Genomic DNA, 16,410 nt, shown 5'->3' on the forward strand with positions numbered 1-16,410 from the left:
TACATACATATACATATATATTCATATACATACATATACATATATATTCATATACATACATACATATACATATATATTCATATACATACATATACATATATATTCATATACATACATATACATATATATTCATATACATACATATACATATATATTCATATACATACATATACATATATATTCATATACATACATATACATATATATTCATATACATACATATACATATATATTCATATACATACATATACATATATATTCATATACATACATATACATATATATTCATATACATACATATACATATATATTCATATACATACATATACATATATATTCATATACATACATATACATATATATTCATATACATACATATACATATATATTCATATACATACATATACATATATATTCATATACATACATATACATATATATTCATATACATACATATACATATATATTCATATACATACATATACATATATATTCATATACATACATATACATATATATTCATATACATACATATACATATATATTCATATACATACATATACATATATATTCATATACATACATATACATATATATTCATATACATACATATACATATATATTCATATACATACATATACATATATATTCATATACATACATATACATATATATTCATATACATACATATACATTCATATACATACATATACATTCATATACATACATACATTCATATACATACATATATTCATATACATATATATTCATATACATATATACATATAATAATATACTACATATACATAATATTCATATACATATACATATATATTAAATACATATATATTCATATACATATACATATATATTCATATACATATACATATATATTCATATACATTCATATACATATACATATATATTCAAATACATATATATTCATATACATATATATTCATATACATATACATATATATTCATATACATATATATTCATATACATATATATTCATATACATATATATTCATATACATATATATTCATATACATATATATTCATATACATATATATTCATATACATATATATTCATATACATATATATTCATATACATATATATTCATATACATATATATTCATATACATACATATTCATATACATACATATACATATACATACATATACATATATATACATATACATATATATACATATACAAAAATATACATATACATATATATTCATATACATATATATTCATATACATATATATTCATATACATATATATTCATATACATATATATTCATATACATATATATTCATATACATATATATTCATATACATACATATACATATACATACATATACTTATACATACATATACTTATACATACATATACTTATATATACATATACTTATATATACATATACTTATATATACATATACTTATATATACATATACTTATATATACATATACTTATATATACATATACTTATATATACATATACTTATATATACATATACTTATATATACATATACTTATATATACATATACTTATATATACATATACTTATATATACATATACTTATATATACATATACTTATATATACATATACTTATATATACATATACTTATATATACATATACTTATATATACATATACTTATATATACATATACTTATATATACATATACTTATATATACATATACTTATATATACATATACTTATATATACATATACTTATATATACATATACTTATATATACATATACTTATATATACATATACTTATATATACATATACTTATATATACATATACTTATATATACATATACTTATATATACATATACTTATATATACATATACTTATATATACATATACTTATATATACATATACTTATATATACATATACTTATATATACATATACTTATATATACATATATGCTTGATATACTGAAATCTTAGTTGTCAGAGTTAGATCACCATCAGACCATCTTGTAACCTTCCAAAAGCATCAGCTGCCTTGCTGATTCTCTGTCTTATTTCCGCATTAAGAGGCACTCCCAAGGTAGACAAAATTTTTTACGACTTCAAGGCGCTTTCCACAGACGAAGATATCAGGTTCCACATACAGATCATCAGGAGCGGGAGTGTACACGCCTTTAGTTTTCTTAATGGTGACTTTTGTAAAGAGATCCATCACTAGTTGCATATCTACTGAGGAGTGTGTTACCAGGTCAGCATCATCAGCATACAACAGTTCCCTAACAAGTCCATCACTAACAAGTGTTTTGGCTTGAAATCTTTTGAGGTTGAACACCTTTCCAGTTGTTCGTAATCTAATATAAACACTCATATCACAATCGTGGAAACCATACCAGAGCACAGTCAAATAGAGCGAAAACAATGTTGGTGCAGCTATATCACCCTGCTTCACACCATTATCAATGGGGAATTCTTCCGAAAGCCGACCATTGAAGTTGACGCGACCTTTCATACTATGATGAAGTTGCTTGAACTTGTCTGTAAAAGCAGGTGTACAGCCAAATTTTTCCAGCACGTTCCAGAGAGCCTCACGGTTGACTGTGTCAAACGCCTTGGTTAAGTCCACAAACACTTGGCAAAGAGGCATACGCTGTTCGATACATTTTTCCAAGAGCTGTCTAGCAGAAAACACCATATCCACAGTTCCTCGCCCACCTCTAAATCCAGACTGGGATTCCGGAAGGATATTAGAACATACATACTTTTTCAATCGGTTTAGCAAAAGCCGTGCAAACACCTTTCCAACCGCACTCAGCAGCGAGATACCTCGATAATTTCCACAATCAGACCTTGTACCCTTTCCTTTCTACAACATAACCAAGATGGCATCTACCCAAACTTGGGCAACCGGGTCATCCTGCCATACTGACAGTATCAAAGAGTGGACCACACAATGTACATTGACACCACCATGTATCAGCAGCTCAACAGGGATGCCATCCAACCCAGGGGCTTTGTTCGAGTTTATCTGTTTTATGCAGTCAACTGTTACTGCAAGAGTCGGTTCAACAAGTTCCGGACAAAAGGAACATTGAGGGATACTTTCTATTGCAGCAACATCAACATTGGATGGATTATGAAAAAGATCATGAAAGTGTTCATGCCATCGATGCATAATTTCATCTGAGGTTTTCAGCAAGGTTTTCCCGTCCTTCGCCAGGAGTGGTATAGTTGAAGAGGATTTCGGACCATAAGCCTGATGAAGCAGAATGTAGAATGTCTTGGTATCTCTATGATCGTAGGCAGTCTGTATCTCCCTGGAGAGGTTAGACCACCATTTGTTTTTTTATTTGGCGCACACAACACTGAACCTCACTCCAAACAGAAGAAAAGTGGGCAGCGAGCGCTGGCTCATTCAGAGGTGAAGAGTTGAGAAGTTTCAAATCAGCTTTCCACTTTCTATCAATTTGAGGCTTAATTTGATTGTAATTATCAGCAAACCAATCTATGTCTGGGAACCTTCAACCCAAGAGCTTCAACACCGTTTTGGTATATTGTATCTCTTACTGTCTCCCAGTCACAATCTGAGAAATCCACCTGGTTGAAAGCAGATTTCAAGGAACTTCATACGACATACATACATAGGTACAAAAGTTATATTGATAATATTAATTCATAATAAAGTTACATCGTTTTACATGGGAGGGGGGGAGTAATTCTGTGGTGACTTTTTGTAGTGCCTACTGAACAATATAAGATAAGGTTTCACTAGGGACTGCCAAAATTCACCACAGAATTCCCCTCTATATGTAACACGATGTAACGTTATTATGAATTAATATTATCAGCACAACTTTTGTAGCATTTAAAAAAAGAGCAAAATAAACTAGTAATAATGTTTTTAAAAATTTTCAAAGGAAAATAATGAAATTGCGAGACAAAAATCGTGTTTACATAATTGGCGCTTTAAAATAACGTTCCCATGTAGTAGACATTCCGAACGTGAAAACATGCCCGTTTTTAATAAATCTAGCAAAAATCGACTAATGCTCAGATTTTCGTGAAATTTTCGATACTTATCCATTTTAGAATGAAATTACATATAAAATGCAGTTTCCATAAAATATAAAAGGCAAAATATTTATTTTTTCGAAATCCGAACAAAATATATTTAAAACTATCGAAATTTCTATTTATTATGAAACATAAGAGGTCAAATAAGTAAAACATTTATTTTTTTTATTTAAATATACATATTGAACAAAAATTTACCTTGAAGTTGCAATTAAAAAATTGATATAAACTTAATGTTTTTTTTTAAATAGCGTTTCTTCCAATTAATATATACTATAATCAGTTGAATTGCCAAGAAAAAGAAACTTCGTAAACATTAATTTTTAAAAGATTAAAATGATTAAAATTCCATTACAACAGATTTTTTAATTGTGTTTAAATGTTTTTTAAATATTAAGTTTTAATATAAACATGACTCTTGTCAACTATTTTATCGCCAGATTAAAAACAATTTTAAAATATTATTGCACAAATATTAAGCATTTTGTAGGCTCCAGCCTCATTTTGTTTGTCTCTTTTTACCGAACAAAATATGGAACCCTGTAGGTAACCAAATGAACATTCAGTAAAACCGTATTTCATATTTAATATACAAATGTTTATAATATTAATCGTCAAACTGTAAATCTTAAAACCTAACAAAATTATAACAAAGATTAATTATTAATTGCAGTTTGGAGATAAAGGTTAAAAAAAAAAAAAAAAAAAAAAATCATTAAGTCGCTTCTGCTTTTCCATAGTTCGTATAGTTAATACAAATCTGACGTCACGGAAACATGCGGTCCATTTTTCACAATCGTTTGGCAGACCCTAGGTTTCACTTTAAAAAATAAATTCGACCTGGTTTTAAAAAAAAAAAAGGGGGGGAGGGCAAAACTGTAGTTTAGGTGGAAAAATAATCTCGAACCCTTTATCACATAAAAGGAACTAATTTCCCTAATCACCGGTGCGTTACTATGCCAAATAATATAGGTATTTCAGTAGTTGTTTTTGAAAACAACTTAAAAAAGCCCAACTTTTTACTTATTTATTTTAAAACGTTTCACGATTTTTTTTTTTTTTTTTAATCTTTTTTCTCTCATTTTTTACTCTTTATTCAAAACATTTAATTTTAAATAGAACATTTCACGATATCTTAAGCACCTTTTTTAGCATGGTAACGAAAATACATACGTACCGAACGTTTTATAATTAATTTAAATTTGAAATAGAGAAATAATAAATTGAAGAGATTATACGCGTGTTTAATATTATTTGTATCGTGATTTAATAATCACGTGATTCAATTTTGAATTAAAAATTTTTTAAATATTGTTTAAACTGTAAAAAGTCTGATAATTTATTATTTCTATAATTCAATAACTTGAGTTTTATTTCTTCCACCCACCACACCAATAATTTCCTGAGTAAGGTTAACACTTTTGTCCAAACTTCCAACTTCTGTACACGTAACGCAACTTCTCTCAACTCCCAACGTACTTCTGCTAATTCAACTTATTTCTTTGAAATCCAACTTCAAAATGAACCCTCTTTTATCTCCAACCAGGAGCATCTCATCTGCATATCGGGTGGTCACATTGCTGGCATATAAAGAGATAAGGCAGCAATTTTTGTTTCTTTCTTATTCATTCATTTCATTTCATTCCACGACCGACCCATTGAATTATGCACACGTGCTAATTAGGTAAGTCGCACGTTTCCCTACAATCCCCCCTGATCTCATGATCACACACAGGGCAGGGGGGCAGTCGTCTTTTTTGGGTACTTCTTCGAAGAATCGGGGGAAGCACTTCTTCATTACCATCATTATTGCCACCAGTCTGTTCCATTATCCCCTCTTGTGGTTCCCTATGCGGTGTTTCACAATCAGGGCAAGGGGGCAGTATCAATCTTTGTTGGGTACTCCTTCGAATAATCGGAAGCATCACTTCCTCAGTTCCATCTTCCTCAGTATGTTTCATCATTCCCTCTCGTGGTGCTATAGGCGGTGTTTCACAATCACGGCGGGTGGGCAGTATTCGTCTTTCTCGGGTACTTTGATGAGGAACTGGTGGTATTACTTCCTCATGTCCATCGTTCTCATCACTATTGCCACTAGTATGTTCCATCATTCCCTCATCTTGTTCTGTAGGTAGTGTTTCTATGCTCACCTGTAGGGGCAGTAGGCAATCAGGATCATCCCTGAACTGTATGTGATCTTCATTATCCTCAGAATCAGAAGAGGTATAACAGGGGTGGATATCTTTTACATGACGTGGTACACCATTAATCAACATGGTCTGAGGACTTATGATTTTGTCTATTTTTCCTCTGCAAAATTTTACAGTGCACCCAGCATTTGGGGATTTTACCCAAACATGGTCTCCCAATTGATATGGTGTATTGACAATGCTAACCACTGATGGTGTGACATCAATTCCTTTTATACGCTGTTCATAGTGGTAAATCCCATTAGCTGGTGCAGTTTCTGATGTTGCATCGTCCTTTGGTGTCACATTATACCAGTACACAGCTTCTGGAATAGAACACTGTGTCCTGGCCGTAATTCTTTTAATGGTGCGGTGACACCGCTCTGCTATACCATTACCTTCTGGAAAATATGCACATCAGTAACACATTCTAATCCCCCATTCCTGCGTAAATTTCTTAAATTCTTGACATCGAAACGTAGTAGCGTTATCAGTCAGAATTTCTAGCGGGGCACCACGTTCAAAAAAGACAGCTCTCAACTGTCGTATAATGCTAGATGCATCCTGTCATGTCAACAGGCACCATATCGTGAAACGTGTCGGACCACAATCTGTCAAGGTCAAAAAATGCCTGCCCTCATAATGCATTACATTCATTCCTACTCGATACCAGTTGTCCTCCACCTCAAGCTTCCCTTTTTGCCATTGGGATGGTGCTGAATCAATTCGCTGACACTCTTCACACGAGCGTATAGCTGCCTTGATTGATGCTCTTGTAGTTGAGGGACACACTCTTCGGACAAAATATGTTGTCCTCCGAATTCCGGGATGTCCACTCTGCTGATGTATTGTACGGATCTGGTCAGGTGTTAATTGATCTGTTACGCCCGCACATGTCTGTTGTGGAGGATCAGATCCCTGCCTCATTACACCAATTCACCTTTTGGTACTCTAGTCAAGCTATCAGCCAAATTCTGCATCGACAAAACTAAGGTAATGTCCACCTGCAAGCTGTATTCGTCAACTATATGCTTTATTATTGGCAGTCTCCTTCGTACTAACATCTCACTTGCAGCTCTAGTCTTAACTCGAGCCTTTCTAGTCAAGGTGTCAGTCAACCAGTGGTAAACACACGAGTCAGTGTGGAGATGCACAACCTTAGCCTGCCATTGCAATGCAAGATTAAGCCCTTTTAACGTGGCATCGAGTTCTACCAAATTTATATGCTGGGCATCATTTTTCGGATAAAGCCAGCACACATCTTCCACAACGGCACCCAAATGTTCCAACAGGACACCTGTAGCCAGTGAACTTGCGTCAACCCATGCATTCAGTTCGTTTCCAGATACTTGCCACTCACCCTGGGCAGGGTCGTTTCTATGTACTCTGGACAACATTTCAGCCATCATTTGCTGGAGAGAATCATCATCCACTATGTCGTCCCATCCTTTGGTTACTGCAGTTACTAGTCTTTAACACTCCTGTTGCCGATCGGAGCCATCCACAGACAGGTAGATGTCCTACTAATTTACTGCTAATAGAAAACAACGCGTCTTGTCAATACACTGGGTAACTCTGGAATTGCGCTCCCTCGCTTCCATCGCAAAGTATTGCCCTTCTCATAGACCTCTAGGCCTCACACAGGCACCCCGTCCTTTAGGCGCTTAGGGTCTTTGCTTATTAACCCAAACGATTCCAGTTTTGCTCAAACCACATCTGCAGATATTATATCCTCATTAACGTAGATGTTGTCAATGTAAGCTGAAGCAGCTTTTGCTGTGGTCTCATCCTGCATCAAAACAGTTTTAATAATAGTTGTCATTATTAAGGGTGCTACGTTTAGGCCAAAACCTAAACGTGTCAAACAATATCGTTTTCCCTTGATTATCACTGTCTGAAATGGCCATAACGACTCATGGACAGTGCAGGTAGGCTCTCTTCAAATCCAGCAGTGCTACATTACTCCGTTTCTGACGCCACTCTCTTAGTTTAGCAGCGCACACGTCTGCGTTTCCAGTGAAAGCATCAACATGTTGATTCAATTCTCGGTAATCCATTACAGGCCGAATTTTGTCTTTAGTAGGTTGTTCAACAGCCATGAACGGACTTAATCCTTTGGGTGGTCCCAGACGTTCCTGTGGGTACGGTATTAACCATCCGTTATCAATCCACATCTGAAGTTGTTCTTCATGGAAACTGCATACTCTGGAATGGTGTTGCACAGCCGATCTGGTGCCTGGCTCATAGTCCATTTTCACTTTGCAGTCTGCGCCTTTTCCTTGTTGTCAAACGTAGCACAGAAGTCCTTTTCTTGAATAGACATGGCTGCACAGACTTCTTTTCCTTCTCCAAGCATTACACCTCCAGTCGCTGTGATTATGACGCCTCCTAGTGCTTGTATTGCATCAATTCCAATCAACATGTCATAGCCAAGGGGTTTTTCTTGCATCACCAGAACATCAACTTTGGCTGTGTCACCCTTCTCAGTACAGATCGTAATCGTCCCTTCACCACAACATGCTCGGGATAAACCATGATCATCATAATACCGACTGGTTGCTCCCACCACATCTGACAGTAAGATGCACTAACTATAGACCGGGAACACCCCGTGTCTATGAGTGCTGAACACTGCACATCGTCAATTTTAACGCCAATGACCAGTAATCCTGTGTTTATTGGTTGGCAAGGGGCAAGGGTGGCGATAGTACCTTGCCCCCAACGTCGTTTCCCGAACAGTTGCGAGATATGTGCCCATACTTATTGCAGCGATAGCATTGTACTGTTCTGTGCTCGTGGATATACACACCTATCACTCCGGCAATCCTTAACAAAATGATTGGCCTCCCCATATTTATAGCACACTGGGCCTACACGCTTATTACTACTTGGGAGAGAATCTACATTGCTTCCATGCGGTTCGATTGTTGCATGTTGAATGATAGTTGCTACTCCAATTGGCTCCTGTTCCTTACAGATGTTTCGAGCTCGGGCTAATAACTCGTCTGTTGTCAATTCATCAATTCGTGACGATGCCCGCAACAGTTTGCTGACCTCCTCAGGTAAGCCTACTAAAAAGGCACATCTTAATATCTTATCGTTAACCCCACCAAATGGTACCGACAACTTTCGTAGGTCGGCTAGATACACACCAACGGTTTCCTTGCCATGCAACAAACGAATCTGTACCAAACGCTGTATACAGGCTGTGTTTGATTGTATCCCAGTCTGGTTCATCTCCGAGTTGCTGGTAGACTGCTGGTAGACTGCATAGGCCCCTCCGGTTAACCTCAAAGGAATGACTGTGGCTGGTTCTTTAATTCTGCACAGATCTTTTCAGCTTTTTCCACCCATTCGATGACAGACGGTCCAGTGGTAAATCCATCAAACTCAGGTATCAAGCGAAAGTCGAATCTGTCCATTTTCTGCCTTTCGAGTCACCGCACACCGAGAGCCAAAATAGCTTATAATTCAATAACTTGAGTTTTATTTCTTCCACCCGCCACACCAATAATTTCCTGGGTAAGGTTAACACTTTTGTCCAAACTTCCAACTTCTGTACATGTAACACACCTTCTCTCAACTCCCAACGTACTTCTGCTAATTCAACTTATTTCTTTGAAATCCAACTTCAAAATGAACCCTCTTTTATCTCCAACCAGGAGCATCTCATTTGCATATCGGGTGGTCACATTGCAGGCATATAAAGAGATAAAGCAGCCATTTTTGTTTCTTTCTTCTTCATTCATTTCAAGACCGACCCATTGAATTATGCACACGTGCTGATTAAGTAAGTCGCACGTTTCCCTACAGTATTGTTTATCATTAAAAAAAAAAAAAAAAGGAATTCATTATGTACAAAAAAAAAATAAAAAAATAACATGGAACATATAAAACATTTAAATATGAATAAAACTTTTCATAATTGTAACCTACTAAAACTTTTTTATTTTAATTAAAAGCAATATAAATAATTTGTTTGTTTTTTTTTAAGTTGTTTTCAAAAACAATTTCTGAAATACCTATATTATTGTTTACATATATTATTGACATAGTAACGTACCGGTGATTAAGGAAATTAGGGTACTTGTGCATTTAACGAACCAGACGTAACTCAGCATTTGCTCGGCTTTGTCCGGCGCATGATGACGTCAACAGCCGGATAAAACCGAGCGTTGGCGATAAAATAAAAACATGAAATTGTAAAATGTAGAAACATACAAAAATTAAGTAAAAAGCAAAACCTACCGTTCATTTGTTTTTGTTTTTTTATTATTGTTTGGAATTGTTTTCCGTTTTCAAAATAAATACATATAAAACAAGTTTTTTTTTTTTGTTAAATAATAGGAAACTTTTTTTTGTCTGAACTGTTTTTTGATAGCGAAATTCTCGTCTGCTTAATCGGCAACGCTCGGTTATATCCGGCTGTTGACGTCATGCGTCGGACAAAGCCGAGTTACGTCTGGTTCGTTAAGTACCGAAATTAGTTCCTTTTATGTGATAAAGGGTTCGAGATTATTTTTCCACCTAAACTAGTCTGCCAAAAAAAAAAAAAAAAAAAAAAATACTTTGGACTTTACAGGTAAATTTGCAAATAACTTGTTTTTTGTTTTTTGTTTTTTTTAATTAGGTTATTTTATTTATTGATCTTTTATATTCAATTTGTGATATATAAATTGGAGGTGAGAAAATTAATTATTTTCATTTTAATAGACATTTCAAAATGGGGGAGTGAATTACAAAAAAAAAAAAAAAAAAAAAAAAACCCGCTTGTCTAGAATATTATATTCGGTTTTGGAAAGAGCATAAAATTTCACACTCTTAAAAATATCTTAAAAATTGAACCAATAGAAAAATTGATAGATTTTTAAAGTTTAAACATTGAAAAAAAAAAAAAAAAATTCTATTATTTTTTTTAAACAATTTTAATAGTTTATTTTGGAAGTATATTCCATAAAGAAAATAAACAACCCACTTTAAAAAGAGAAATTACGAGTTTTGTTTGTATTCGCCGTTTTGTGTTTAGGGGTGACAAAAATTCACAAAAAATTATGATACACCTAGCAGCAGTTAAGTCCCAGCAAAGTTCGACAACTCGAGAAGGGTCACAACCGTCAAATCACGAATATTACGAATTATTAGTTTTAAAATAAAAATGTTTTCACCTTATAATTTTCGGTACTAGTGCAGAATTCGGACGTAAATAATGTTATTGAAAAAGCCATTCTTAACATGGGGAAGAGAGGGTGTTTTGTACCTATTCTATACTTCAACCTTACAATTGAATAAAAAAAAAACATCGTAAAACTTTAATTAAACTTGGAAATACGATTTAAATAATAGTGCGGATCACTCTCTGCACTAGCACCTAATTTTCGTAATTTTTTTATATAATCATCTTAAAAATACGAGGAATACGTAGATACAATTGTTTTCATGTGAAATTCAGTTTTACGATTTCCGAAAATCTCGTCCCAATTCTGTAGGTTGGTGTTTGTTTTACTGTACACATATTACTAATACAAACCCAACTTTTTTAATATATTTGTTGTTTTCAAGTCCGTTTCTATTTAACCCATAGTTGGGGCCCCTAACAGGTACTACCACTCCGGTAAAGAGTGGACCTGGGAGCAATGCCAATTAAAGGGTGGCTCCACCTCCACACTCCCCAAAGCCCGCAAGCTGGATATAGTTTAAGGAGATTTGTTTTACTGTACACAACACAGATTCGAAAAAGTTGTCACAAAACAAATATAGAACAAATAAATGTTATCAAAGGCAAGTTACTTTTCTGCCGAACTGGATATATTTTTCGTGTTTTTATTCAATGCAACATGTTTATTCAGCTCGAAAAGCATACAGTGTTTAACGATGTATTGGAAAATTCAAAATGGCGCCCGCCCGACTCTCTAAGTTCACGGTAAGTTCAGGAAAAGGTGTTATAAATAAAGTAGACAAAATACTGTTAGAAATTCGCTCATTATGTTACCGTGACATAAGTTGACATATATTCGGTGTTTTTTTTTTAGTAGTATTTTGTCTAGTTTATTATTTATAACACCTTTTCCCAAACTTACGTGTTAAAGAGAGTGTCGGGCGCCATTTTGAATTTTCCAATACATCGGTAAACACTGCATGTTTTTCGAGCTGAATAAACATGTTACATTGAATAAAAACAAAAAAATGTATTCAGTTTGGTAGAAAAGTAACTTATCTTGCCTTTAATAATATTTATTTGTTATATATTTGTTTTTTGACAACTCTTTCGAATATGTGTACAGTAATACAAACATTTATTTGTTCTATGTTTTATGACAACTTTTTCGAATCTGTGTACAGTAAAACAAATCCAGTTTAAGGTCATAATCATACCCAGGACCCCAATTCAAGCGTCAACATTTTTCTATTCGGACAAAAATACCAGAACTATTTTTCAGACGTGACACAATCGTATCACTGACTAGGCCTAGAAGATATACACGCGTACACGAAGTTTTTTGGGTTTTTTTCTTTATTAATCAAACAAATATGAGAATGACAATATATGTAAATAATATATTTTTGGAATTCATATTCCATTCCATTCATGCCACGTCGTCCACACCTACATTCATATTATTATCCAAACCCTCGAGAAAACATCATATTTTTTATAAAATTATAGCACATTTGAATATATTTAAAAAAAATATATACGGAATACCAAATGTACTTACCATCCTCCTCGTCCTTTTTGTCTCTCCTTAACATGTGCATATTCCCTTTGCTGTAGTTGTTTAAATGAAGAATCTTTATTGAATTAAAAAGCTTCTAGCTCTGGGCGTCCACGTCACGACACGAATACGATTTACTTTCGACACCAGTCAGTCGGCAACTTCCGGTTTATAGTTGGAACCGGAAGTTTACGTTTTCTAGTCTCGACAAATTTCTTGTAATCATTTTATTTTGCTAGTTTTTTTCTCTATTTTGTTAATTTGAAATTTAACGTTTAACAGTGTTCGTTTCTAAATTTATGCTTACAAATATATCAAAAGGGGTTATTTTTAAGTTCAGTCTCCCTTTGTTTACGAAGGCTTTCTGCGGAGCTGTCGACCGCAAAATGAAACAAGTTTTATTTTTTCAAATTTTATTTTGGTACTTGTGCACTTATTGATCTGTGCTGAAATACTAACGTTATTATTTAAAAAGCCGTTCTTAACATGGGGAGAGTGTTTAGTAACTAATCTATACTTTAACCTTACAATTGAATTAAAAAAACATCATAAAACTTTAAGGTACTTGTGCATTTAACGAACCAGACGTAACTCAGCATTTGCTCGGCTTTGTCCGACGCATCGTCAACAGCCGGATAAAACCGAGCGTTGCCGATTAAGCAGACGAGAATTTCGCTATCAATTGGAAGAGTGTCACAACTCAAGAAACGCTTATTTGAAGAGAGTTAAAAAAAAAAAAAATTGTTTTAAAAAGATAACTGACGAAATAATAATGTATATTACAAACCTTGCGGACCAGCTCCAGACCCCAGAGGCTGCACTAAACTTTTGCCAGCAACGGAAATTGTTGGCAGAAGAGAAAAGGTGTTTACATTTTGGCCAGGATTGTGTACTTGCAAAGAGAACAAGCCTTTCCGACGTTTACGGTTGGAGGTGTAGAAGTGTAACAATAACATGTCGTCGATGGCGATGAAGTATGGACCTCCAATTGGGACCTTCTTCTCAAAATCCCGACTAACCATCGCATGTATAATAAAAAATAATATATTTATGGGCGTTCGAGATGGTATCTACAAAAAATCTCCATCGCGAATGTGGGTTACGTTCTCGCCACACAATTGTGGATTGGAAAAATTTCCTGCGTGATATATGCAGGGACTATTTTCTTAGGAATCTCCGGCAGATTGGAGGCCCAGCACCCAGCAGGCCATACAGTAGAAACCGACGAGTCCGTTTTTAACCGCAGAAAACACAACCTCGGCAGACTTCTGACACCGGTCTGGATACGACCCTGCCGAAAAGGAGGGTTTCTTGGTCACTGTACCAAATAGGAACGCCGAAACCCTCCTTTCACTAATGAATAAAAAGAAATCCTTGTTTCTGGCGAAAAAAAAATTTACAAATAATCCTTGTTCCTCCCCCCCCCCCCAATGCTTTTTATTGCCCTTTTTTTTTTTAGACTTTTTCCATTTATTTGACATAAAGAGTTGCAAAAAAAAAAATAAAAATAACTTTTACGTGTTTAAGACATAGACAATGTTTTATGTTAAAAATTGAAAAAAAAAAAAAAAAAAAAAACAGTTTCCTATTATTTAACAAAAAAACTTGTTTTATATGTATTTATTTTGAAAACAAGACAATTTCAAACAATAAAAAAACAAATGAACGGTAGGTTTCTGCTTTTTACTTATTTTTTTTTTTTATGTTTCAACATTTTACAATTTCATTGTACAGTTATTTTGTTGTAGCATTGTTTTTATTTTATCGCCAACGCTCGGTTTTATCCGGCTGTTGACGTCATGCGCCGGACAAAGCCGAGCAAATGCTGAGTTACGTCTGGTTCGTTAAATGAACAAGTACCAACTTTAATTAAACTTGGAAATACGATTTTAAAAAAGCGCGAATCAGTAAGTGCACTAGCACCTGTATTTTTTAAAATAAGCGAAAAAAAAAGGTATTTTTTTAGTTTACCGACCCTTCGGCATTCACCTTTAATTTGTCGACTTACACCGGTTTTCGGGTACGCTGAGAACGAATATCGCATTTGGGTTTGTATTACTGTGCACACACATTCGAAAAAGTTGTCAAAAAACAAATATATAACAAATGTTATCAAAGGCAATATAAGCTACTTTTCTACCTAACTGGATATGTTTTCAGTGTTTTTATTTAATGTAACATGTTTATTCAGCTCGAAAAACATTGTTTACCGATGTATTGGAAAATTCAAAATGGCGCCTGACACTCTCTTTAACACGTAAGTTTGGGAAAAGGTGCTATAAATATAAAACTAGACAAAATACTGTTAGAAACCCGCTCAATATATATTACCGTGACATAAGTTGACATATATTCAGTGTTTTTTTAATAGTATTTTGTCTAGTTTATTATTTATAACACCTTTTCCCAAACTTACCATGTTAAAGAGTGTGTCGCCCGCCATTTTGAATTTTCCAATACATCGGTAAACAATGTATGTTTTTCGAGCTGAATAAACATGTTACTTTGAATAAAAACACGAAAAATATATCCAGTTTGGTAGAAAAGTAACTTATCTTGCTTTGATAACATTTATTTGTTATATATTTGTTTTTTGACAACTTTTTCGAATCTATGTGTACAGTAATACAAACGCACGCATTTATTTTAGCGCAAACAAGTAGTTATCCATATTTGAAGACACTCAGTGGCAACGTAATCACTATTGGGTACTTGTGCACTTAACGAACCAGACGTAACTCAGTATTTGCTCGGTTTTGTCCGGTGCATGGCATCAACAGCCGGATAAAACGGAGCGTTGCCGATAAAATGAAAACAATGCTACAAAATAACTGTAAAATGAAATTGTAAATGTAGAAACATCCAAAAATAAATAAATAAAAAGCAAAAACCTACCATTCATTTGCGGTAATTCTTTTTCGGCACGCCAGTTCGCCAAAAAAAGTACACCACGCACCAAATTTCATTTCGTCCTAAAAACAATTTACTACAGAAAAAAACAACTTATTGAGAAAACTTGAAGCACTTACCTGCAACTCTCAGAAAGAGTGGCAGCAGAAATCCTTTGTGTGGATGATGACTCTTTTTATATTGGTAGTTGTTACGTTTAACTTATTTGATTGGCTAACTGGATTATAAAAATGATGGAGTGAACTGAATTTTGGTGGTGATGTTCAGTTTGGGATTAGAGTTGAAGGAAATTGAATCGTTACCCTTATTACCAGACCGACAAGGTTCTACAATTTTTACTTAGTCACAGGTCGCAACCAACCATTGTTGCAAAATTCTTGTTAAGTGGATAAATTTTCCACACATTACAACACTGATCTACAGACCTTGTGCATATTTTTTTTTCTATGTTATTTTTTATTATGGCTGCAGAACAAATGTCTTCCCTTGAGGATTCCTTAGGAATGCAAGAAAA

The 16,410-nt window shown here is 33.9% G+C and overlaps 1 protein-coding gene across 5 annotated transcripts in view; it reads right to left on the minus strand.

The window, feature by feature from the left end:
• Positions 1–14,259, minus strand: part of LOC145249669 (coatomer subunit gamma-2-like) — a 344,043-nt gene extending 329,784 nt beyond the window's left edge. The window contains exon 1 of one of the 5 annotated variants that reach the window (XM_080111454.1): positions 13,774–14,259. In XM_080111454.1, coding sequence (XP_079967580.1) covers positions 13,774–14,008 — 235 coding nt within the window. In that variant the 5' untranslated portion in view covers positions 14,009–14,259. Of the gene's footprint in view, positions 1–12,989; positions 13,616–13,773 lie in introns of those variants that run through there. The other 4 variants (XM_080111455.1, XM_080111456.1, XM_080111458.1 and 1 more) reach the window with 4 other exon arrangements.
• Between the last annotated feature and the right edge of the window lie 2,151 nt (positions 14,260–16,410).

Source organism: Euprymna scolopes, chromosome 28, assembly GCF_053919585.1.
Source record: "Euprymna scolopes isolate OS-2025 chromosome 28, ASM5391958v1, whole genome shotgun sequence".
Lineage (NCBI taxonomy): Eukaryota > Metazoa > Mollusca > Cephalopoda > Sepiida > Sepiolidae > Euprymna > Euprymna scolopes.